General features: G+C 40.6%; 3 protein-coding genes across 4 annotated transcripts in view; 1 reads left to right on the forward strand and 2 right to left on the reverse strand.

Annotated features, from left to right (window-relative positions):
- Positions 1-10,182, reverse strand: part of LOC308300084 (phospholipid-transporting ATPase ID-like) — a 29,604-nt gene extending 19,422 nt beyond the window's left edge. The window contains exons 1-12 of the mRNA XM_080743853.1: positions 9,996-10,182; positions 9,820-9,874; positions 6,988-7,069; positions 6,677-6,735; positions 5,550-5,663; positions 5,192-5,290; positions 4,180-4,241; positions 3,877-3,949; positions 2,574-2,644; positions 1,941-2,023; positions 1,556-1,714; positions 227-315 (exon numbers count right to left, since the gene is read on the reverse strand). Of these exons, the coding sequence (XP_080599979.1) occupies positions 227-315; positions 1,556-1,714; positions 1,941-2,023; positions 2,574-2,644; positions 3,877-3,949; positions 4,180-4,241; positions 5,192-5,290; positions 5,550-5,663; positions 6,677-6,735; positions 6,988-7,042 (864 nt within the window). The 5' untranslated portion in view covers positions 7,043-7,069; positions 9,820-9,874; positions 9,996-10,182. The remainder of the gene's footprint in view (positions 1-226; positions 316-1,555; positions 1,715-1,940; positions 2,024-2,573; positions 2,645-3,876; positions 3,950-4,179; positions 4,242-5,191; positions 5,291-5,549; positions 5,664-6,676; positions 6,736-6,987; positions 7,070-9,819; positions 9,875-9,995) is intronic.
- A 3,456-nt stretch (positions 10,183-13,638) lies between these two features.
- Positions 13,639-26,417, reverse strand: part of LOC308300091 (protein unc-13 homolog B-like) — a 107,431-nt gene continuing 94,652 nt past the window's right edge. The window contains exons 33-39 of the mRNA XM_080743862.1: positions 26,177-26,300; positions 25,439-25,492; positions 24,139-24,216; positions 17,908-18,055; positions 16,853-16,945; positions 16,210-16,369; positions 13,639-15,807 (exon numbers count right to left, since the gene is read on the reverse strand). Coding sequence (XP_080599988.1) covers positions 15,522-15,807; positions 16,210-16,369; positions 16,853-16,945; positions 17,908-18,055; positions 24,139-24,216; positions 25,439-25,492; positions 26,177-26,300 — 943 coding nt within the window. The 3' untranslated portion in view covers positions 13,639-15,521. The remainder of the gene's footprint in view (positions 15,808-16,209; positions 16,370-16,852; positions 16,946-17,907; positions 18,056-24,138; positions 24,217-25,438; positions 25,493-26,176; positions 26,301-26,417) is intronic.
- Positions 19,461-23,264, forward strand: LOC308300088 (uncharacterized protein). Of its 2 annotated transcripts, XM_080743859.1 has the most exons (3): positions 19,461-19,609; positions 21,558-21,764; positions 22,017-23,264. In XM_080743859.1, the coding sequence occupies exons 1-3, from the start codon at positions 19,510-19,512 to the stop codon at positions 22,898-22,900; spliced, it is 1,191 nt and encodes a 396-aa protein (XP_080599985.1). In that variant the 5' UTR covers positions 19,461-19,509; the 3' UTR covers positions 22,901-23,264. The 2 variants fall into 2 exon arrangements, with proteins under 2 accessions (XP_080599985.1, XP_080599984.1); XM_080743858.1 differs by having other exon boundaries at positions 21,558-23,264.

The raw sequence follows: 26,417 nt of genomic DNA on the forward strand, positions 1-26,417 counted from the left end.
ACTAAACACGTCCAAAGCCAGCGCAAACTGTTGTTGTTAGGCAACTGTTAACGTTGTTAGGTTTGCATGTGACGTCAGTGAGAGACAGACAGACAGACACACGTACGCACGCACGCACGCACGCACGCACACTGTTCGCTAATGTTCAATGATCATTGAGCTGATAAAACGTGTGCCTGCATGCGTGCCTGCATGTGTGTGTTTTTGACAGATGTGACAGACTTACACACAACACAAGCACATTCATTAAGTGATCGATGCTGGTTCGTTTGAACGTTGTCTTTCCACAGTTCTGCATCAGCTTGGTGTCTGGACCTGGAGAGAATGAAATACATAGAATCATGTAGACATAAGTCAGTCATATGCCCTATACAACATACAGCACATTTAAATGCTGGGCATAAACGTTACAGTATTTAGATAATTAAATATACAAAGAATAGTCTAATGATGACATGACATCCCTCTTGAAGTTATTAAGTGTGCACGCAAGTGCCATAACTAACTAATTGTTATTTACAGGTATGGCATACATGAGCCTAAAACCAAGTTGTTTAAAGTGATAGTTCACCTATTTCTAACATGAAGCTGTGTGAAATACTTGCCATTAAAATAGTGGTTACAAATGTATTAATTCATTACCAGAGTCCCGTGGTCAGAGTTCTGGTCAGTTTTAGATAAATATAAAGTAGTACCGGTGATTTGGCAGGGGCTCATGGCCCAATCATTAAAAATAGATGAATCCACAAAACTAGGTTCATTTGTATTGTTGACCTATTTCTACCAAATAGACCAACTTTCGTTCAACTTTGACCCCTCTGTCACATGGTACTATTTTTTGTGTCCAGTATCACTACGCCGCTGCAACGTATTTCCCCAAAACAAGGTGCTTTGCAGTCAGCTGATCAGAACGAAACCTCACTCTATATGGTAGAAATAGGCCAACAGTACAAATGACGCTAGTTTTGTGGATTAATCTACTTTCAATGATTGGGCCACGCCAAATGGCCCCCACCCCATTGGAACTACTTAATATTCATTAGAAACTGACCAGAACTCTGACCACGGGACTCTGGTAATGAATTAATACATTTTTAACCACTGTTTTAGTGGCAAGTATTTCACACAGCTTTATGTCAAAAATAGGTGAACTATCACTTTAAACTTGAAAACATACATGACATAGGGAGCGATTATGAGGAATTAGAAAATTACCCGTCCAGTCAGTGACTGTGTTTCACTGTTCACAGTTGAAACACAGTCACTGATTGGCCCGATTTCTCATACTCACTCCCTATGGGCCGAAGTCCAAACTGATACCGTGGAGGAACTTGTGAGTTAATCCACATTATCAGTCTGGCTAATGCCAGGCTAGTTAACATGTGGGGGAATCTCAGTTTTTATCAGATGTAAAAAGAGGGCGTTCCAAGAAAAAAAGGTTGGGAACCTCTGCACCACAATGTTGCTTAAATTCATTCAAGAACAGTTCTTAAAGCAAACGTGTCCGTGGTAAAACAAAACAGAAAGTAACATCCATCACAAAGTTCAGGTTCACCTCCAAAAAGCACCAGACCATAGCACCAGCCAGTGTTCCTCAGAGTGCATCCTCTGAGCAGAATCTTGTCATTATCCAAAGAGTATGCTTGTCCATTTAGTGTCAACGTGCCCTTGAATTTGTCCAGGTGGTTGTTAGGAGGCTCACACCGCACCTCACCTGGTCCACAGAGATGTCACATGACAAGACATGGCAATAAAATAATTACAGAGAATAATTACTCAAGCAAACAACAAAATATTTTACGTCTTGGGTCTGAGAGGTTAAATCTCATCAAATGGTGGTCCGTGGCTCAAATGCAGATACATAATGGATCTTGATATGAACCACTGGTTTAGAGGATTAACCTTAACACAAAACAATAAATATATTTTTTTCCTCTTACCGTTGAAGTTGGCCAGTGCCTCAATGCTGTTGCCCATCTCTCCAGTTACAGTCAGGGCCTGTCTCACCTTCAGGTTGGTCTCCCTGTATGTGGGGGTGCATGGGGGATGACAAGAGGTCATGTGACTTGACATGGAGATGGGTCACAAATGACTTGAGACTTGCATTTTGGACTTTTGAACAGAGATACTTAAAACACCTCTTTATACATAACATCGCAGTTGGGCAGAAACCTTGTATCTCTCCATATTTTAACATTTTATGTTTTTTCGTCCTACTTCATTGCACAAGAGCCTTGAGCAAAAGTAGTAAAAATAGATAATCTATAAGCGCACAGCACGTTGTGATGTGACACATTATGACCTTGTAGGCCAGCGATTTTAGCTACTTTTGATGGAAAGTTAAAGTGGTTTTGGTAGTCTTGTCGTTTTTATAATTAACAAAACAAATGTAAAGTATTATTAACAAGAGCTTGCGACTAAATAATAGTTACATTGGAACTCACATTCTTTTTCCCCATTTCCTGAAAAGTCATATTTTTGGACCTACTGTATAAGGTTGATACCCGTCAGAGACAATTTAGTATAACTGAATATAAAAGGGAAGGACATAATATATATACAAGTAACATTACCCATCTAATTCAGCAGTTTCAATGTAGATCAGATTGAGAGGCTCACTGCTGGACAGCAGCAGAAGATCAGCCTGGAGAATATAAAGCATAAAGAAATACGGTAAGAATACATTTGGCATCAGTATGCATCTCACCTGTAGGCTAGATCATGTCCAGGTATTATTTGGCCAGACTCCCATATATCTGTCAGGCTGTCAGGCAGAAACATTGCATCTCCATATTAAAAACTTTGTATGTTTTGCTGAAAGAGTTTAAGTATCTCGGGGTCTTGCTCATCACGAGTGAGGGGAGGATGGAGCAGGAGATCGGCTGGAGAATCGGGGCAGCAGGAGCGGTATTGCAGTCCCACTGGGAGGAGACCCCCTGGCAGACCGAGGACCAGATGGGGGGATTATATCTCCACACTGGCCTTTATTGGAACGCCTCAGGATCCCCCAGGAGGAAGTGGCTAATGTTGCTTGGGAAAGGGATGTCTGGAGCTCTCTGCTGGAGCTTTTCCCCCCATGACCCGATTACGGATAAGCAGTTGAATATGGAAGGATGGATGTTTTTCGTAATCGAATGCCCTATTTCGTCATAGTCGGTGTCACACAAAAGTAGCAAAAATTGCAGATTTAAGGGATTGGACTTCAATCCTTCTCCGGCTGGGTGTCTGAGGTGCATTTACACTCATGTTTTTAATGTGAATATTCCAGATCCGATTGCAAATGATGATCCATGATGGCACATAGTGCAGGGTTACAGAGATAACACAGGTGCTTGCTCGCTCGATTATGTTGATAAGATATATTCTATTGTCCCCATTGGGATCTCTGTCTTTATTCAATGCTGATGCTACTATCTCTAAAAAATAATGAAGGGTCTCAGAGATAAAAGGGGTTTCAGAAATAAGGTGCTTTTGTAGATTATGATAAATTTGATTTTATTGTCCCCATTGGGAACTTTGGCTTGATTCAATGCTGATGCTACTATCTCTAAAAATCAACAACACCAATGCACAGCAAAATCTGTATTTATGCCACTTGCAAAATGCAGCTTCATGTACAAACACCATTTACTGAAGTAAAAGCATTAAAACAAAATGTGGTAGTACGGAACAGGAAGAAAATAGCTTGTATGTGTATTACCCATTCAGGCCGGGAACACATTTTGCTGTTTGGGAGGGGCTTACAGTACATGTACAGTATGTAGCAACATATTTGTTTTGTAGGCTAATTTCTGATTTAGCCCTATTCTATAGGTTAGGGCTAAATGGGTTAAATCTGTGCGCTGTCTGTATGTATGCATTTGTCCACAAACTTACTGTGACAAATTGGTTGTTCTCCAGTTTGATGATGTCTCCAACTTGAACATTCATCCATTTTTCACTTCTCATCCTGGTGAATTACAAAGACATAAAGTATAAAATGTTAATACAAATTGGTGCAGGCTTTCATCTTCAGTTTGGGTGTCAGAGTCTGGTCTTTTGAATTACAATCAAACTGTTGTCAATAGTGAATTGTGTTTTTCCGGATGAATGTTTAAAGAGAATATAATTAGTTGGACAGACACATCATGTAGTGTACTTTGTTTTGGTTGCCAAACTTATAACCAAAGAGAGACTTACACGCCATCGATGAGGACATCCACCTTGCGATTATTTACCTGCCTGTCACTTTTGTGTCTGTTCTGTTAGGTTGGTATAGCAGAGGAAGGAGAAAAAGAGAAAAAGATTTGATACAGAAGGTCAGAGCACTGTGCAGTATGTGGACATAATATGGCCATTTGTTTTAGATGTTGGCAAGTTCAGTAGTTTCAGGCATTGAATGTTTGAACTTCATTGTTCCAAATATATTCTACCAACCAACATAAGAGTGTCCATCCTTTATGTCTTTTCCAACTAAAAGGATGGATTGTGGACAATCAAACATGCAAACATTTTTAAATGGGCTTCAATGTTTCTTGTTCTTTTATACTGTTGTTCTGTTTTCAACCTTTAAGTGATGTTTATATGTGCCCTTTTGTAATGTTGCTTGTTTTAAGTGTGAATGGAAATTAATGTTCCTTGCTAAATCCTGTTCATCAATAATATGTGCTGTCCCACCAAAATAAACTTATATAAAAATTTAAAAAATCAGGTGTCCCCCAAATATGCTGTGTTTGTATAGAGTCTATAGAAACACAACATATTGACGCTCGGCCAAACCGGATGCACAGCAGTGGATTCTAAAGGCTCATTCATACTACAACATTATGTCACTCACCGCGATGAGCAGCAACTCCTCCTGACACATCTCTTTTACTGACCGACAAAAGGTGAGTAGCTACTCAGTTAAAAGTGACCTGACCTCACCTTGGAGCAGGCATGTGCACACATAGACATCAAAGGGGGCTTGAGCCCCTGCCCTTTTATCCGTCTGTAAAAAGAGCCCTCTCCAGACCATAAATGCAGTTTTTACTGCATTGAGCCTTTTACTGCAATGAGCCTTTACACCTACTGTACTCTCCACAGCAGTGGACAGCTACTTTACACCTGCGGCCTCCGAGCGCCTTATAATACCTTTTAATATTGTGATTATCTAGCCTAATTTATTAATGATGATCAGCTGTCATGACAGAAAATGGGCATTGTAACTTACAATGTCATCGTTGGCGTCCTTGATTGCTGTCATGGACAACACCAGCAGCAGAGGAACAACCGTGGTGAACCAGGAGAGCGAGGAGATCGCTGGAATGACCTGAGGTCAGAGCACGCATGCACAAAAAAAACACACACAGAAACAGGTAGTCAAAGTAAGTTCACTTACAAACCGGATATCCATAAGATTGTCTGTTAAATGCATACATTTTAAGTATCAGGGATAGTATCCCATACAAAATATGGCAAAAATGACGTATGAGCTGGTGTGATTGCAATGTAATGCTCAAATAGGGAACGTAACCATAATCCAAAGTAGTGAATTGCATAAGTATTTCATATAGGTGCAAATGTTTTACCTGAAGGATGAGTAGGCAAAAAAAGTAGGCATTGGCAAGTCGCTGGAGCTGCTCGAAAAGGTTAAGCGGCAGAAAGTTGAAAATGTTGTATTTGGAGGTCTTGATGGCATTGTTCTGAGGAGAGAGCAATGCCTCATTCATACAATGGTCCCATGCACCGAAAATAGGCATCTATAGGCTCACAATTGTGTGCTAGAGTATAACTTAAGCATAATGGGTCACACTGGTGAGCAGCTGAGCATAACATCCACTATACTGTATATTTGACACTATATGAACACATAACTGACAACAATCGACTAAAAAAGATTACTGTATTATATACACAGCATGGCCATAAATACGTTGACACCCCTTCTAATTACTAATGATGGTCGATTTCAGTTTCAAGATATATAGTAACTCTGATTCGCTGAAGTACAAAGGAACTGGAATTCCTTCAAGGATGCAGCCGTAAAGCTGAATGTCGAGGCAAGAAACTAACTACATACATGTAACATGCCTCTGTGGTCCAATTCTGTGAGCTTGTGATTGGGGAAGTATGTACTGTAGCATGTATACTCATTCATCCTCACTTGCAGCACTCACTAATGAATTCCAAAATGCCTCTTGCAGCACTCACTAATGAATTCCAAAATGGAGCAACATTAGCGCAAGATCTGCTCGTCATGAGAAATACTGTATGTTTTCATGACGAACAACTGCAAACAAGTAAGATCACCAGGCATAAACGATGCCAAAGCATCAGCTGGGATGCTAAAAAGGCAAGCTCATTGCCTTTGGATCAGTGTAAACACTTTCTCTGGAGTCATTAACCACTTAAACCCTTTACTTTGGTTGACCCACAGGGCTCTATACTTGGTCTGCTCCTTTTTTCCCCTCAACATAAAAGCTCTTCGCTGAAAATACTCCATATTAATACTCCACTATATGACACACTTTACAGTAATACACCACTTGTAAAGACTGTAAATGCATAATGAATAAGAAGACAAATCCTATTGAATTTCTTGTAAGACCTTTCTGTATGGACTGTATGAGTCAATGTAAATTCACATGTAAAGTATGTCCATATCAGAATCGAAAACAGTTTACAGAAATGTATCTATTTTTGCTCTATCACTCACAGCATATTGATAGGACAAGTTGAAGGCTCTGTCATTGGCTCGTAGGAATCTCTCCTCCTCTATAAGAGACAACAGGGAATACAGTGAGATTCAAAGGAGTGAGTTAAGTCACTTTTATCACCATGCATAAGTACAGAAATGGTCCAAGGTTAGTAGAGGTTGATAACATGGATAATATATTGTTTCACATATATACAGAATAATATAGTAGAGCAGGGAACAGTTCTCACATTGTGGACATGCGATCTGTCTATACATCGAAAGATACAATATTATAATGCAATACAAAGATACTTTGCCTAAGATTTCACCTTGCACTTTCTCCCCGCCACACAACTGACCAATGGATGATACTAGTGAGCCCATCTTCAGCTGTATGCTCACATATTACATCTAGAGAGGAAGAGAAATATTGGGGTAAATTACTGATCAATGTGTAGCACCAGCAAGCCAAATGAAGGTTATGGCTCGGAAACAGGACATTGTGGTAAAGTAAGAGGAACCAGTTCATGGAAGCATGGACCGGTGTAGCCTACCGGCCTTTTCACTCCCTCTACAGGAGGGAGTAAAAATGAGATTGCCCAGCCTTTGAAAGCCTGGCCAAGTCAGTCTGGATGACATATGATTCTTTATTGAATTCACTAATGATTATGAGATACATAAAGTGGTTCCTGTGTAAATAGCCTACTTTTTCCTATGCAACCTTCTAATAAATTGAATCAATTCAATCAATATCATATGGTGTTTCTCCTCCATTATGCTTTATATATAGATAGACTCTATACTTCAAAGATGCATTCATTCATGTGTGTGTGTGTGTGTGTGTGTGTGTGTGTGTGTGTGAGTGTGTGTGTGTGTGTGTGTGTGTGTGTGTGTGTGTGTGTGTGTGTGTGTGTGTGTGTGTGTGTGTGTGTGTGTGTGTGTGTAGGCTATACATTGTAAATATTGTAAGTTTATATTGTTTGATAATTACTATTTTATATCTACATATTGTTTTGGATCTGGTCAATAAAATGAATTAATATTTCCAAGTTTGAAGTACAACTACATTTCCACCGTGTAGATTCACTATATTCACCATATTCAGCTAAGAGATAGGTTGGTGAAGACTCTCACTGTAGAGGGAATAATATACAGGGTTTAAAAGGCTATAGGCCTACTGTATATCCATATAAAGGGATCATAATGTCTCATCATACTCAAGCATGGTGTTAAAGGTTATGGATTTCACCTTAAAACTACAACAGAAAACACATTCCCACCATTATCAGTCAAGGTACAAATATTTTTTTCCATGGGTTTCCCTTTCTCAAATACACTAAAGATACAAACGTGTATGTATCCATAACTATCACAAGGTATTATGGTAATATCAAAACCTACTGAGGTACTGAATCAATAAGGAATAGGCAATCTTTACAGTAGGCCTACATTTTCTTATACAATCAAAATGTAGGTTTTTGGAAACGTTTGAAATACTTAATTTTCTGGGTTATTGTCTCCACCTTGAACTAACATGTTAATTCCTAAAATATGATTATATTAAATACATATCAAATTAATTGATGTATTTTGTACTCTACAATGACTACTGTAATAAAGGGAAATGTTTTGAAGCAGTAATAAGACTAGCTTGCTCTTTTTTCCATATATTTGAATTAGAAATACCATTTTGGTTCGTCTAAAATTCAGTATGCGTTAGAGCAATTCAAATTCCACATAAGTCGTCGGATGACTTTCATGATTTTCAAGTTGACCCTGACCCAGAAAAGGTAGAGAATCACGAAGTCATTGGTATGTCCAAAACCGTTCGTTTTGAATTTATCATTTTTTTATCAATGCGGTGCGAGGCATTGTGTGCTTGTAGATCTGCTGTTTTCACTACTTTTGTGCGACGGCCTTGTATGATTTGCGAAAGAACGTACAAATTTGGAGATACGAGATTTCCACCCGACAACGGCGATATACTAGTCTTGTTGCTGCTCTTATACCACCATTATTACTGGGGTTGGTGTGGGCCAGACAGTAGCCCCCCGCGGGCCACAAATGGCCCGCGGGCCGCCTATTGGGGAACCCTGACCTAAACTATCTTTAAAAATGTGAGGCCTTCTACTATGAGTCCAGTTTATCGATGAAGCTGCACAAAATCATAATGTGGCTGTTTGCTTGCATGTCCTAGTGTAGTGGCGGTCGAGTCATAATAGTAGTCTTATAAATACTTCACCTATACAAAACACCTGTTTATAAGAGCAATGTTGGTGTAATTGAGTTTTTTTCTAAAGAAAAAAAGGTTTAAAATAATGATGATGATGATGAGGCACATTTTTACTCTGGGTGGCAGTTTGTTTTACTCTCGACCACCCAGAAATGTGTCAGAGCCAAAGAAAGGTGCTGATTATAATCTCTTTTTGTACAGCCATCAGTGGTGACATGCTCATTTACCAACCCATCTGTTCTAGTAATCCATGGTTGTTAAGGCATCTAGCCACTCCTTTCTCAACCTTTTGTACCGCAGTGATAATCCATACGATCTATGAGGAAGATAGTGATGACCCTGAACATTAGACTCGTATTTCCGTATTTAGGCTTCATCAAGTCACCAGCCCACAGTCTTATTTACTCATAACAGAATCTACATAATGTACAAGAATAGACATTTAAGAGAATATAAAGAAGTGTCAAAGTCAGAGCTTCAGAGCTGTTCGCATGCTAGAAAGGTCTCTGAATTAGTATTTAAAATGTGTAACATGAAAACTCAAATGGAACCAAATGCAAGTGGTGGATACATCATATTTTTATTCTAAATGTTTAAGTATTCAAATATTAGTATTAATATATGAAAATAACAATAATAGTCATGAGTATGAACTTATTAATGAGTGTACAGCGTTGTATTAATCCATTAACAATTTTGCCACATTCAGTGTTTGTTTTTGAGGGTTCTCATATCCCACATGCATAAATGTGGACTGTTTTTGTTTTGTTATTTTGTAGGTTATTGAACCTCAAGGCCCTATCTTTGTATTGATCACTTTCACAGATATATCTTTGACCATCTGAGGGTGCAACAGTGCAATATAACCACTGTTAGGACAACATAATATCATTGTCTGAGCTCTGAGGGTATAAAGTCACATGCTTACCTCCATATGAAATGGGATCTCCGAGTTGTTTGTGTTCTGTCCTCACGCAAACATACTGTTACACAGACAGACACAAATATACATACAGGGAAAGGACAAAACAGAAGGCATGAAAACTACAACAGCAATATAACCTTGCTCTCCCTCTCTCCTCTCTTCTCTCCACTCTTACTTACAGCAAGTCCAGGATCTAGAGCAGATGTCTCGGCATGCACAGCTCAGGTAGTGATGCAGAGCTAGTCCAGAGGTATAGAGGGGTCCTTCAGGGTTTCGCCAGGTGGGTGACAGTGGGCCGAAACAAACCAGCAGGGCTGTGACAGATCTGTGAGAGGGACCTACAGTGCAGGTACAGGAAGAGAGGGATCCCCTTTGTCTAACAGCTCATGGCTTGAGCAAACAGAGCGAGCGATCTTTGGACCTCCATGGTGCGACAGGCCTGGAGTGGGCAGTAAAATGGCAATTCCGGGGACTGACTCCAGCCAATGAGAGCTGGCAATAGGGCCATAATATGAAAGGTCGGAGGATTTCAGGTATGTCACACGCCCTGCCATGAGTGCGCATGCTCAGAGATAGAGTTAGAGGCGTACCTTTCATTCATTTTAATTGCAGTTTGATTTCATTCAAGATAACCTTTTGTAATCTTTTCCAAAGCCAGATGTTATATTCTAAGATGTAAAACTGTGTTTTTCTGTGTTTCTCCGATTATAGTGGATGAGACTCATTGACATCAAATGCAAAGTGCTGGTCATAGATGGAATGTAATACCTAGGTCTGAGAACAAAGGGGTGCTCTGTAGACCCAGAGACCTCATCATGAGCCACTGACAGATGAGTGTGTGTGTGTGTGTGTGTGTGTGTGTGTGTGTGTGTGTGTGTGCAAAACAAAGTTTACAACAATCTAAAACAAAATTGAATACTCTCCTGCCTTAATTCATGCAGTTCATAGATATGCACATACACAGTCATACTGTATGCAGTGCATACATTTACAGTATGTAATATACTGTATATAGATACAAACAAATTAAAAGATATATCATTTGTATAAACTTCCCAAGGGTTTAAGAGAGGAATAATTAGACACAATTCCGGACATTGAAAATGTAAAAAATATAATGTCTCATATTGTTAAATTATATGTTATTATTGCTAGTATTGCTATTTATTTGCATAGCTTTTTTTTGAAATTTCTCTGATTATGAAAGATACCATTTACATAGAGCATACTACATTGATATAAAGATGCAATTTCCAAATCCTGCAGGGAGACCAACAAGTTTTGATTAGGATCCATGATGATGATGATGATGATGATGATGATGCCACCCAAAATACAGTTCACTCTGTGTGTGTGTGTGTGTGTGTGTGTGTGTGTGTGTGTGTGTGTGTGTGTGTGTGTGTGTGTGTGTGTGTGTGTGTGTGTGTGTGTGTGTGTGTGTGTGTGTGTGTGTGTGCGTGCGCGCGCGTGTGTGTGTGTAACTACCTTCACTAGCCATGCAAGATATTTAGCATGGCTCACTTGGGTGGTGCAGGGGGAAAGTACCTGTCCACGACTGTGGAGTCAGGCATGTATCTGGTGCATCCGGCTTGGCTGAGCGACAGTAAGTGGTAAGTTGGGCAGAGGGCATTTTTTGTCACTCCTTGCACTGGCAACACCTGTTGGAGAGGGGGCTGAACTGGAGGAGTAGGACGGAGGTGCTACTGTACATCAGGTGAGCCAGTAGGGTAAAATAGCAGTGGCAACATAGAAATGTGTGGGGACAAAATAATATGTTTAGTTTTTTGTCGCATTCCTAAGACAAAAATGTGATTACAATAAATGTACCCCCATAGATTCCGGATGGAGACCCAAATTCATTTGCGTCTCCATCCAGAATAAATGGGAATACATCTATACTATAACATAACTGTGAAGCCCGTTTGTCACTTTCACAAATCGTATGCTGTATATTAGCATTTTTATGGTGTAGCTACTATCTATTCTGCATCTAGCTTGAGGCTCATCTATTCTGCATCTAGCATGAGGCAACATGTTTAACCAGCTCTCTGTGTGTGTGTGTGTGTGTGTGTGTGTGTGCAGGCAGGCGGGTGTGTGCGTGGGCGGGTGGGCGGGTGGGGGGGGGGGGGTAACCATTAAACGAAACGGGTATTTCTTACATTGATGCTCCTACATATTATCATGCAAGCACCAGTTACAGTTACTTTCCATCCCTCATATACTGTATGCACAGTGCACATCCCATAACCCACACACTGCACATCATTTTGGAGCTCATATCTTTGAACGGGTAAGGGCTAGTTTACTATAATACATTTTTTGGCTTAGGAATGCGACAAATACAAAAAAATATTATTGAACTCAAGTCTCCATGTCATGATTAAAAAAAGTCATTTTGGGGGTGAACTACTCCTTAAAGACATTAAGATATGCTTTGAATCCACTATTTCAAACTGTGCCCATGCAGCCACTTATATTTGTATTTGTACTACGCTGGATGGAACATGCACAGCCAAGGATATTTGCTCTTGTGTGCAGCTAAGCTTAAAAATCTCCTTGACACTGCGATAACAATGGTCAACTAGATAAAAATCCTGACCAGGCTATTTTGGATAAGTTTCATCCGAAAATATTTTTCATTTTTAATAATTTACTTCCTTGCCATACTGGCATCACGCACAAGACATTTGGCGAGTACCAGTGGTTTGTGAGATTAACCCCAGACACACAGACCCTCTTCTAGATGCCTCATAAACTGTAGGACACAAGCTGGAAAAATGGCAATGAAAAAACGAAGGCTAGATTTGGACAACACCTGCGTAGGGTACAAGGGCAATTATAGGACAAGATGTAGTGTTTCAAATGAGGCACCTGTCCCCATGTACCCCTGCTTCAGGCCGCCATTGGTTCTACAGTATCTATCCAAAACAGTCTATACAGGCAAAGCTACTACCAGCAGGCTGCAGCACGACACTCAGTGCCGCGCTGTGAGCTTGTATATCTGCTATGTCTTAATAGTTAAAAGCATAAAATAATGGTAAAAGTGGTTATAATCTAGAGTGACAGGTCTAAATGGGTTAAATATTGGTTTTCCTTTTTGAACAGATAAAGATAGTTGCTCCAGGAAAACGTATTTATTTGTAAGGGAATACACCGATAAAAACAGTTAAAAATATGCACACACATTTTCTATTTTCACCAAAATAAGGCCACTGAACAGAATAAAGTAAAATTATAAAATGAATGTAAACCCCAGGTTTTAACTCCTGTACTCATCATTATCTAAAATTGAAGAGAGTTTGGCTCCAAAAAGCGATATCCATTTAGGAGAAAAAATTAAAAAATAATAAAAAATAAAATAAAAACAAGTCCATTACTAAATATCTTTAAAAAAGACATTGTCTATTATTGTTATATAATTATTTTAGCTACCAGTACTGCATTTTATAGCTGTCAAACTGGGGAGGTCTCATTGTGGAACAAAGCTTTACATTTACAGTAAACTGCAGCTGAAACCAAGTTTCTCCAACACTGCATAACACTGTAGAACAGCTCACTGAAACCATTCACTGTGCAAATAGTGTGTGTGTGTGTGTGTGTGTGTGTGTGTGTGTGTGTGTGTGTGTGTGTGTGTGTGTGTGTGTGTGTGTGTATGTGTGTGTGTGTGTGTGTGTGTGTGTGTGTGTGTGTGTGTGTGTGTGTGTGTGTGTGTGTGTCACCATATATACATATATATTTTTTCTTTCAACAGTAAACACTGTAGACAAGTATTGACAAAATACATACATATTTAAAAAAAAAGTGAAATAAAATAATGCTTATATCAGTTTGGACACCAAGAGTTGGATTGTTGTGAATGCGATTATACAAGCAATGATTCTTGTTCCAAACATATTGACAATACATTAATGGACAATGTTGCCTATATGATTTTGGTCCTTTTAGAGTTGGCATCATATGCTCACCCATTTAGCAATGGGACAGAATCCCATCTCAACTTTCTTGGCTTAAGGTTTTAGGGAATCCCTTTAGGAGATTAAAAAAGGGGAATGGCAGTTGTCCGGGTCATGAATACAGACAGACCTTACATGGCAAGGCACAAATGAACATATGATTGATTTTTTTCCCCAGTACCTTACCTTGAAGGTGAAGTACTGGTGGGTCTACATTTGATTTGATTTTGTATGGATCTTCTTTTTAGCCCCAGGGGCTAATCTTCCAAGAATCCAACATTTAAAACCAAAAACACACATATATATATAAGAAAAGATCAACAATACATGAAAACGTAGAAACAAGATACCAACGAGAACAATAACTTACTTTCAGTTCTGAATTAAGCTAAATTGCTTTGAAACTATACAATGGGACCACCCTATTCTCTACTTCTCAGCTGTACAAATTCTCATACAAAATATACATCATATTGCAACATACGATAAATACATTTGGTTTTCACATTGACTCAAACCAAAAACACAGGGGTGTTGGGGGGGCACATAAACAAAACAAAAAACACCCACATTGGAGCTAGAGAATTAAAATAATAGCTTCCAAAAGACTGTGTCCAACTGTCCAACTTCACAGTTTTTTGCAGAGAGTAAGGCATTGACCACACGGGGCTGATTGTTATTTGCAGAAGAACACAAGGAGGATGGGGGGCAGAATGTTCACGGCCACCATACCCCTTCGGTTCCCATGAAGCAATGGGCATGCCCACTGTGCCACATATCCTGGACAAAAATGTCTTGAGTAACAGTCACTACGGCTAAACGGCAAGATGGATGGTGGAGTTTGGTGTCCAGTCCACATGATGGTGTGCTAATACGCTTGCAAATCAAAGCGTGCAAAGGCGAGAGAGGACAGTGGAAATATGAGTGTTCAATTATCTGGTGTGCCAGTGAGCCTGTGACAAGTTATTTAGTCGAACTAAACAGGTCCCCAGTTGACACCACGTTAAGACTTAGTCATTGGAATGTGTTCTGAAGGCAGCATTTAATTTCATTGATTCTTCTTGCCTTGCGTAATATGCCTAAACCTAAACCCCTAAACCCCTAAACCTAAACCCTGACCCTAACCTCACAAAGACTATGCCTAAACATAACCTTAAAAACTATGCCCAAACATAACCTTAACCCCTAACTATGCCTAGTGTGGCAAAATGATGCCTTAAGTGGCAAAGTCGTGAAATTATGCCTGATGTGAAAAAAGTAAAAGAGGGCGAGGGATTCGATCCCATGCTATTGTGACTGGAAGTCCAACACTGAGCATGTTTCACAGCCTGGTGTGAGTTAAGGCCTGTCCATACTTTGACCAAAACCACCCTTTTCGGTCAAAAGGTCCTTTTCGACCATAAAATTATGTCCCTCGCGACTTCTGAAAAGCATTAGACCGAATCAGAGTTTGGAAATGCGCACGTCGGAAAGTTCAACTCAACGAACATTTCGGAGATACTATGGACAGGCCTTTAGGGTGTGCTCTGCTCGCTTGAGCCCGCCTCCGGCCCCACCTCCTGCTCTCCCTGATTGGACAGGGCAGGACAACCAATTAAATGAAATGCTGCCCTCAGAACAAATTCTATATAAGTCACATCTCCCAGTTGACAGAGCTGATAATCTCTCCCCTCCGGTCCGCCTGTTCTTCACCCAGTGAGACACCAATACAACTCCCTTACTTCCTTTCACTCCTCCCTCGAGCCCTCCTCCTCATCTGCCCTCCTCGGCTGACCGTGTCTCAGACTTCAGCCTCACGAACTCCTTGGCGACCTCGTCATTGTTGCGCTGGGAGAGGATTCTCATGGCGGTGAGGCCTGTGTCGTCCATAGTGACGCGTTGGCCCAGTGGACACCAGCAGCACCAGCTGCCCTTCTCCATGATGTCCCGTAGTTGTACGACGGTCAAGCCCACCACCCTGTCGGCACGGCCAAAACAGTAGTCTTTCATGCACACCTGCAGCTCGTAGCATTCAAATCCATCCTGTTTTCCCAACACGCTGTAAAGGCAAGGAGAAGGAAGTAAAAGTATAAATGATTACAACGATTACAGTTATCTACTTTATTATGGACTCTGTAATTGTCTATGTAGTCTATCATCAAATTGTATTTGTCACTGTCAGGCGGGCAGGCAGTATAGCCTTGTTAACTGTTAATGCTTATTAATAGGATATTTGTTTTAAGTGCAAAAAAAAAAAAAAAAAATGTATTTAAATGTAGAATGCATAAATATGAGATACGGTATAACAAAGGTAATGAGAAAAGCAGAAAGTTCAACAAAGTGTTGAACAACAATAAATAAATGATACATTTATAAATTGACTGATATTATTTAACAATAAAATAATACAGCACGTATATTTGTGAGTTTGAAAAAGGTGCATATTGTTTGCTTGACATACAAGTGGAAGGTCTCGTTGTATTTGGGTGCCCAGCTGTTGTTCTTGGACTTGGTCTGAAATTTGCGCTTCTTGTCGCTGAGGTTCGGTCCAATCATGGTGATCTCCACAAAGGGTCGGAACATTCCAGATGTCTGCCATTTTAAGTCATTGGCTCCCACAACTACACGGACACAAACACACACGGACACAAATATACCATATTAAAGACTATCATGAGCGGAGCTTTAAGGATGAAAATGCCTGTCCAACACTTTACTAAAACAAGATTTCTCCGGATCTACTGACTGGAAAGTCATGAAATAACCTGAACGTACTGTATTCATGTATCCTGGGGGATGAATCCTACTGCTTCTATTAGGCCAAACCTTCAACTTGCACACAAGATAATTCTAAATCTAACAGCGGGATTGGCATGAAACTTGCTCAGTGCATTCAGGGATGAATCATCTGAGTGACCACATGATCTTTCCTATAGTCATCCCCTGGACATAATGTCAACATTGCATAGTGTACATATCCAATATGCAGATTGCGTGACGAATCACCCTTTCGACAACACATCCGATTGGGTGCAACACGGCTGCTAGCAGGGATTTTTGACTCTTAACTCTACTTGTTTATTTTTTAAATATGCACAACTTACCTTTGACAGTAGCTTTGCGCTCACTGCTCCCAGGATGGGTGTGCAGATCAATTTGAATGGACACCTCTCCTATTGGCTTGTCCACTCCTGAGCCTAGCGTAAACACAGATACAGCATGAAGGCAGATAGATACGGCAGATCATTTCCAGAGAGCACACTTACAGTAAGATAATGGAAATGCATTTAATGAGGCATAATCCAGAACAAAAAGGAAGAGAATATACATGCTTGGTAACAAACTAGGAGAGAGAGAGAGAGAGAGAGAGAGAGAGAGAGAGAGAGAGAGAGAGAGAGAGAGAGAGAGAGAGAGAGAGAGAGAGAAAGTAGACAGGAGGGATTGGGTTAGTATACGGTCAAGTAGACCCATCTACCAGTGGCAGGGTTTTGGGGCTGATATTGTACAAAGGGAAGGCAAAGTTGAGACGGGATAGGATTATTGGTAGATGGTCTCCAAGTAACCTACCCCTGCTGGGCTGTATTTTTTCGGTGGGAGTGTACCTAGTACCCTTCCCATTGTGCACTGGCACATGAGGCAGCACAAGAGACGAGAGAAGACATTTGTAATGGGTCAAAACCTTTGATTTAAGGAACACTTTGAATGCAGCATTTCTACAGCAAACATTTCATTTCGAGACCCAAAAGAGAAATGTAGTGTCACCCTGGTACCCAGATTTCTAAAAACACAATGAATTTAATACTTGAGTACCCATTTAAAAAAAATCTAAAATAGCTGATCTACAAGCTCACAATGGGGTGGTCTTCTCTGACCTTACGTATGCTCACTCAGGTAGCTATTTATTTATTTACAAATCCATCCTATATTTTCTTCCCTCCTACCTTTGTGGGTATATTACACACAAAACAATAATAATAACCAAAGTTTAAGTTAAAACATGAATAAAACAATGCTTTGTGAGCTTGTAGATCAGCTATTTTCACTACTTTTGGAAAAATCTCTGAAATCTCTCTAGATATTTAAAACAAAACAAAACACTGTTCTAGAGTCTCCATAGATATGGATCACGGGCAGCATAATTCATTTGTTTTGTTATTACCTTGAGCATGTTGTGAGGTCACAAAGGTCTTGATGAGGGTGTCTGTGGTCTGAGTGTAGAGAGACAGAGCATGTCGTAGAGATGACAGCTCAGCACTCTTCTCCAGGAAAGCCTTTTTCAGCCCATTCCCTCCAGCGTGGAAGTATTGCTGGAAAGAAAATATAATATATACAAAACAGAGAGAACGTGAGATAAGTAGATAAGCTTTGTTTGCATTGCAATTTCCATTATTGCGACTGTAAGTCGCAGTTAACTACAGTATGAAAACCGCCACATCTTGTCTGTCAGAGGGGTCAGTAACGACTCAATGTCTATAGCGGGGACGGCATAGCTCAGGGGTAGAGAAACCGTGCTCTAACCGTAATTAGAGCACAAAGGGTTCCCAGTTCGAATCCGGGCTCTCCCTGAGTTAATGTTGAAGGGTCCTTGAGCAAGACACTGAACCCCTAGTTGCTCCCGGTGAGTAGGTTGGTGCCTTGCATGGTTTTCTCCGCCACCAGTGTATGAATGTGTGTGTGAATGGGTGAATGTAATGCACAATCTATGTAAAGCGCCTTGGATAAAAGCACTATATAAATGCACCATTTACCATTTATAGCTGACCTGTTGTGACATCACATTGTTATGCCATCACATTGACAAGGCAGCCTGTTCTGGCAATCATATATCACATATCTATATCTCCTTCCTATCATTCCATACAGTTAACACGATCACAATCTTTTTAACCATTGTAGTAGCACTATAATACTGTTAGTTGATCTTTGACATTGTTACACTGTTCACTCTCCTCCGCCCTTCTCCTCTCTGCTAGACAGGACATGACACATTACAACATCGGCTAGCGCGTGGCTGGAGAGCACCAACACTCTCACAGAGAGAGAGCTGGCTCCGCTCCCAGACAGGAAACAGATGTCAAGTGAAGAAGTGACCATAATAATACCACAATGATACCTTAATAATTGAATACAAATGAATGACTCTACAATTGAAAGTTATAATGAAAATGATAAATGTGCTAATTATAATTAATTATATAAGACAATCTTCAAAATTATAAGGTTTGATTACTCATGATTAAATGATTATATAACCCCTGATTATTCCCCCTACTATTTCCTGAGTGACCAAGTTACTTCTGCATTTGTTGTTTTTCATTTCAAACAGAACTCCCCCATATGTGTCTCTTCATAACAGGATGCCAAGTGTGTGGTAATCTATCTTGGCTGTACATTTCTGTCCACTTTTAGCATTAAATAACCCTCAAATAATATTCTAGTATCCAGGATTTAAGCAGTGCAAAGACGATCATCTCCAACTTCAAGCCTTTAACGCAGAGTTCATAGAGATCTCCTGACCACCCCTCACACTGACTGACTGTTGAGCTGCAGTGAGAGTGGGTGGAGAATGGACAGTGGGTGGGTCTTGGTAAGCACTCTTCTGTCCAGTGTTGATCTGGGAGTTTATCCAGGAAACAGAGCATAGGACTGCAGCTCACTGACCTCAAGACCAGAACATCCTAAACGGTCAAACCGGGCCTCAAATGTCCACCGTCAAAGTGGACCAAAGGAGATTAACTATTTGAGTTTTTTTAAAAGAGAGATGTTGTCCAACAACTTTTCAGCTGTTGCGCCAGAAGGACAGCCACAGACCTACCAGCGAGCCATGCTGAAGCAGCCTGTGATAAAGCTACACAGAATAGGTGTGTTCATGTTTTTATGTCCCTGAACTCTTTTCTTTCATTTTCTATTGAAAGCGGATGTACAGAAATGTTGTCCGTAGAATGCTGGGAGAGAATGCTGGGAGAATGCTTCCTCCAAGCACTAATTCAACTATAGATAAGCCCCGGTATTAACTTGTACCGTTCGTGAGTATTATTTTCCCAACCTTGACAGTCCGAGCTAGGAAACGGCGGGCACAAAGCCTGTGACATGCGATCCTAACAAATAGCTCTGTGCTTAACAGACAATCACTAATGGTTAATGTGTTCTTTCATTAGTTTGGCATTTAAACGTATTCTCTGTTTTATTTCATATAATCAAAGTCCATTTTCATTATATTGTATCTGGCAACAGTTGATCTTTTGTAAGTGTTGTTTATTGTCGTTGTCGGGTGGAAACCTTGTATGTCCAAAACCGTTTGTTTTGTATTTATCAATTTTTAAATAATTTAAACTCGTGAAAACAGCCGATCTACAAGTACACAACGCCTCGCCGCTGCTGTTTTCACTACTTATGTGCAACGGCCTTGTGTAATGAAGCAGTGCTTTACTTTATTTAGACGTTATGCTTTGGAGACAGTCTGAGCTCCAAGGCCATTTGATATGAATGCACATAGTTATCCCGTGATAAGGCCCCTCGCTCCAACCTCTCCTGAGGAGGAAGGACCGAGCTAAGAGTTACAGTAGGAGACACCTTTTAATGTAATCTCCAGAGATCTGCCATAATTTCTCAAGCATATTAGCCAGACTGGTCTTTATCCGTGTCGTGTGCAAACATATTATAAATGAAACTCTAGAAGACAAGTGTTTTCACATTTTATTCCTCATAGTGTTTAGTATTGAAAAACAGCCATGTCAGGGCATGCGTGCCTGCATTCGTGCGTGCATGTGTGTGAGAGAGAGAGAGAGACGGAGGGAGGGAGCGAGAGAGAGAGAGAGAGAGAGAGAGAGAGAGAGAGAGAGAGCTGCAGGTTGAATCAGTTATCAGTCAGGCCAGGACTCTGCCTAAGGGCTCGAACATACTGTACGATATTGCGTAGTCGGCGAGTCATCAGATCATTAAGAGTATTTCACCCTGCACAAGTGACTTTCTTGAAATCGTCTCGTTGTGTTTTTCACAGACAAGATTGATCACACACTGCCAGATATTACCAGGACATTTGTTTTTATTCTAATGGTGCACGAGAGTGGGTGCTAATGATTTTCCTCTCTCGCTGTGTGCACACGTGCACCTGTTCGATGTTTTCATAATAACACCAGCCATGCTGCTGCGTGGTTTTATCAACATATTGTGAGATGCGTTGGTTTTATATTGCTATGAAACAGCATCTATATTATTATGATGAAAGTCATGAAACAGACTATTATTTAAACAGCAATATTACTACAAATAGGACACCTGACTTTACCCTCGGAATAAAGGTCTATTAGCCTATATACTATATATCCATCTATCCATACAGACAGACAGACAGACAGACAGACTGACGTTCTGTCTGTGATCACATGCTGTCAGCTCTCATTTAACACAGATCTTCTCAGGGTGCGCAACCTCTTCCATACTGGATGATGTCCAGTTTGCGACAGAGCCAAATATCATTTGCTAGATATCTAGAAACGCTCTGGAAGAAATTGCAGAGCGCTATAATCGTGGCCAGATCTTCTCGCAGTGCTTTTCACACACAACAAGCAAAACCACTGCGAGCAAAGCTCGATCTTGCGGCAGCGCCAAAAATGGTCGGCGACAGCACAATCGGCTCAAAAAGTCGGGCAGTGTGTTCGAGCCCTAAACGTTCCGACGGACAATCTGTATCTGACGGTTGCTGCTGCCATCCTAAATTAAGAACATCTTCAGTTGGTGATAGAACACAGCTTGCATGTTATTTCAAAACTTTTTATATTTTCTCTCTCTCCTCATTCTCCATCCCAGATGTCTTTCCTGCCCAACTCCAACATATCTACAGCAGAAATATACATCTGAATCTTCAAAGAATTCATACAGGAGAGAAGCCCTACACCTGTGACCAGTGTGGGACCAGGTTCAGCCGGAGAAGCAGTCTCAAACTTCACCAGATAATTCATACAGGAGAGAAACCCTACACCTGTGACCAATGTGGGAAACAGTTCAGCCGGAGCAGTAGTCTCAAACGTCACCAGAGAATTCATACAGGAGAGAAACCGTTTCAATGTGACCAGTGTGGGGCCAAGTTTAGCCATAGAGCTACTCTCAAAGATCATCAGAAAATTCATACAGTGGAGAAACCCTACCACTGTGTCCAGTGTGGGACCAGGTTCAGCAGGAGCAGTAGTTTCAAACGTCACCAGAGAATTCACACAGGAGAGAAATCGTTTCACTGTGACCAGTGTGGGGCAAGGTTCAACCGGAGAGGTACTCTCAAAAAACACCAGAGAATTCATACAGGAGAGAAACCGTTTCACTGTGACCAGTGTGGGAAACAGTTCAGCCATAGCAGTAGTCTCAAACTTCACCAGAGAATTCATACAGGAGAGAAACTGTTTCACTGTGACCAGTGTGGGATCAGGTTCAGCAGGAGTCATCAACTCAAAGAACACCAGAGAATTCACACAAGAGAGAAATCGTTTCACTGTGACCAGTGTGGGGCCAAGTTTAGCCTGAGAGCTACTCTCAAAGATCACCAGAGAATTCATACAGGGGAGAAGCCCTACACCTGTGACCAGTGTGGGAAACAGTTCAGCTGGAGAGCTACTCTGAAGCATCACCAGAGAATTCATACAGGGGAGAAGCCGTTTAATTGTGACCAGTGTGGGGCAAGGTTTAGCCAGAGAGATACTCTCAAAAAACACCACCAGAGAATTCATTCAGGAGAGAAGCCCTACACCTGTGACCAGTGTGGGAAACAGTTCAGCCAGAGAGGTACTCTGAAACTTCACCAGTTAATTCATACGGGACAGAAGCCCTACAACTGTGTCCAGTGTGGGAAAGGGTTCAGATGGATCATTAGTCTCAAAGATCACCAGAGAATTCATACAGGAGAGAAACCGTTTCACTGTGACCAGTGTGGGGCCAAGTTTAGCCATAGAACTACTCTCAGAGATCATCGGAAAATTCATACAGGAGAGAGGCCCTACACCTGTGACCTGTGTGGGATAAGCTTCACCCGGAAAGGTTATCTAACACAGCACCAGAGAATTCATAGAGGAGAGAAGCCCTACACCTGTGACCAGTGTGGGAAACAGTTCAGTAGCAACAATAATCTCAAACGTCATGAGAGAACTCATAGAGGAGAGTAGTACCACTGACAGATGGAGATATTTAGTAAAGCTATCACATTGTAAGATACTTTGGGCAATGTAGTGGTGGCTTCTTCATATCATAACTTTCAGCAACAACAGTGGTTTAAAGTTACCATGGGAATGTTTTGACCATATGATGATGATGATGATGATGATGATGAAACTTGGTCGTTACGGTCAGGTGTAGTTGTGGAAAAGCAGTGGTGTACGCCTTCAGTACATGTAATCGAGTACCATACTTAAAGGACAACTTGTTTTTGTTTTTTTACAACAAGGGTTCATAATTTAGATTGTAATTAGAGAAAAGAAAAGGTGAATGTTAAAATGTTTTCATTTACTTCGTTCTATCGTTTTAGCATGTTTAGCGATTTTGATTTCAGTGTGTGTGTGTGTGTGTGCATGTGTGTTGGGGGGGGGGGGGGGGGGGGCATGTGTACAAGTACGGTATGTCTTTTTAGACACAATAAGCCAGCGATTTCTTTATTACAATTTCCCTCTATCAGCCACTATATTGTGTGCTGGGGTGTTTCCTTGCAGAAAGACACATCCAATGTGAGGGGAGGGGGAGCTCGGATGTCCACAATTACACCAGAGGCAGCTCCACAAAGCATGTCCAAACCAGATTTGGCTCAAACAAAGGGTTCAATTTGTTATCCTGCTGTCTTATGATATGTTTTGCACAGTACTGTGTTTTATTTATTTGAATATGAATTGAGTACAAAGGGACCCCAATTTGGCATGAATTAAATATAAAAAAATATGTAATAAATTAAATAACACATTTGCATTTTACTGCATGAAATGACTGAAGTACCTATAGATTAAAGGAATACACATAGTGTATACTGTACATAAAAGCAAAGAAAACTAATTTGTCTAATTCAGACTTTTTATTTTCTTGCTTCGACCAGAACCATAGTGTATAGCCTCGGAAACCCAGGCTTCATTTGGCGATCGGAAGAAAATGAAGCCTGGGCGATCGCGTTATGATCACTGTTGGAGGAAGTGTAGAATTTTCCTAACCAATCAGAGTGCAGAGAACGTCACACCGAATGTGTTGACGTCATGACGCAGCAGCGTTCTCTGCGCTGAGCAGAGCAGCAGAGGGGGGAGGGTGGAGGAGAACACATGCTATTGGTCGGAGACTTGCGGTGAGACTCGCCGCGCCCGCCCATCTGCCTACACGAACTGGTCCGCATTAGCCTAGTGTGTATAGTGTAAAACTTAAAACGTACCTTGATAGTATCCAGCGCCACATCCATCACTGCACACTGCTTGGGAGACAAGCTCTTAGCATCCCCTGCCATGTGATCCTATGATAACCACATCAGAAAACAATTTAGTACAGACTGACTGACTAACATTATATATTGATTAATTCATTCATTCAAATGGCAGAAGTTAAATGGAACACTGGATGTTTCTGTGTGGTTTACTCTGTTTCACATCAAACTACTACTGACATGCACGGTACAGAATAAACCTCCCTTTAGAGTTAGATGTTAGAGGTGCAGATTTAACAGGTAAAACCACTTATTGATCACATTATCATCACCACAATTCATTTATTTTATTTCATTAGATGTGGTAAACTCCTGAGATACGCTGCTTTTTCACCACAAGAAGGATTCCATATCATCACAGCCCTAGCCATCCGATAATGATACCCAATCAGATGATAGTTCTAGCACAGGGGTGCCCAGGGGTGCCCACACTTTTTTGAAGAGCTACTTTTAAAATGAACAGCTCAACGTGATCTACCCACCCCAAAAAAATGTACCTGGGGGGGCTTTGGAATAGTAGCGGCACTGGCGTTAAGACAAACACACTTGAAATGGGAAATGGAAGTGATACATACACGCTTGAAATGGGAAATGGAAGTGATACAAACACACTTGAAATGGGAAATGGAAGTGATACAAACGCACTTGAAATGGGAAATGGAAGTTATAGGTTTTTGGGTTCTTTGTAATGCTACTGACTTGAAACCAAAGCATTGCATTGCGGGGGGGGGGGGGGGGTTGCCTACTTTAGAAGCCGTGTAGAAGCAGTGAAGAGAGCTGACAGGCAAGTTAAGTCACCTTAATTCAAGTGACAGATGCCAAACAGATGCCAAAATGTTGTGTTTTTTGTTTATAATTATTTCTCTTTATATTAGGGGCATGTTATATGGTCTACCTGCACAGCCTTTGTGATCAACTGGTAGATCACAATCTACCTTTTGGGCACCCCTGTTGAGTTCTAGCAGGTTGTATTGTAATGCTTTAGTTTTTTACCTCTGGGTACAATAAAGTGAATCTTAAATCTAAATACATGGTAAATAAGTACTGCACATGTAGCCAATTGACAAATATTTGCCAAAAGCTTACTCAATGGAGAAACGTTGCGTTTCTGCTCTACATGTAAAGTGTCTTGAGAACTTATTGTGATTTGGCTCTATAATAATAATAATTTGAAATAAATTGTAGTATAGTACGTGGCATAAGAAAGCATGGTGGCATCTACAGTACTAGTCTAATTTGAAGTATACAGTACCTTAAGTTTGGAGAGCTGGCCTAGTTCTTTGGCAGCAGACAGGATCTGAGCCCCCTGAAATAAAGACAGTTAAGTTATCCTGAAAATGACATCATATAAAACAAACACAGATTGTGAAATGGTACGGAATTATGGATCCGCAACTGGGAATAAATACAAACCTAGCCCAGCCCAGCCCTACCCTCCCCTGCCCCTTCTTTGTATATACTTTCTGTTTGCCTTACTGTTTCTTGTTCTTTCTTATTATTTTTTTCCGACTAAATCTACTGCATAGTACTGTGTTCTATTCGTCTGTCATTCAATGTTATATGAGATACTTTAATGGTTTCCTGTGGAAATAAGCTTAGTCTTTTCTAGGATCGCCTTTTAGTAGACCTTGTACCAGTGAACTGTACCGTCATGAAACTGTACCTTTTCCTATGCAAACTTCTAATAAAGTCTTCAATCAATCAATCAATCAATCAAAGTCTTTCATACATCCATTATCATACTTAGATCTTCCTTAGATTTGTCTTTTGTCATGTCACACCAAAGTAGTGAAAAAAGACGCTCTACAAGCTCACAACCCGCCTTGATGTAATGCGTTATGAGCTTGTACAGTACATGTTTGTCTTTTTGCTATTATGAACAATGATTTAAATGTTTGAAAACTTTGCATGTAAGCAAATACAGTACATCTTTAAGCCTGTTTGTTTAAATCTATTACTGGGCAACTAGATTCAAATACAATAAACTTACAAAGGTGTCATTGCCCTGGGGCAAGACAATTGTCTTCTCCAGACTGTTCATGATGATTCTCCACAGTTCCTTCAGGACTCGTTTCAGGACCGTCTTCTCACACACAGCGGCAAACAGTGTCAACCTGCAGAGACACGCGTTGTGTGGTTGAAATTGTGTGACTTGGCCATTTTCTTTACACTTAATTGCCTTTGCTAATGTGAGCTAAATAAAATAAAAATGTAAAAACGCTAGGCCAGTG

This window comes from Nannobrachium achirus (genome assembly GCF_963921795.1).
Source record: "Nannobrachium achirus genome assembly, chromosome: 15".
In the NCBI taxonomy this organism is placed as follows: Eukaryota; Metazoa; Chordata; class Actinopteri; order Myctophiformes; family Myctophidae; genus Nannobrachium; species Nannobrachium achirus.

Excerpts from the sequence above, each read along its gene's own strand:
- LOC308300088 (XM_080743858.1), top strand. The coding sequence starts at position 19,510 with ATGTTGTCCAACAACTTTTCAGCTGTTGCGCCAGAAGGACAGCCACAG. Across the intron at positions 19,610-21,557 it reads GATAAAGCTACACAGAATAG|ATGTCTTTCCTGCCCAACTC; the intron begins GTGTGTTCATGT and ends TCTCCATCCCAG.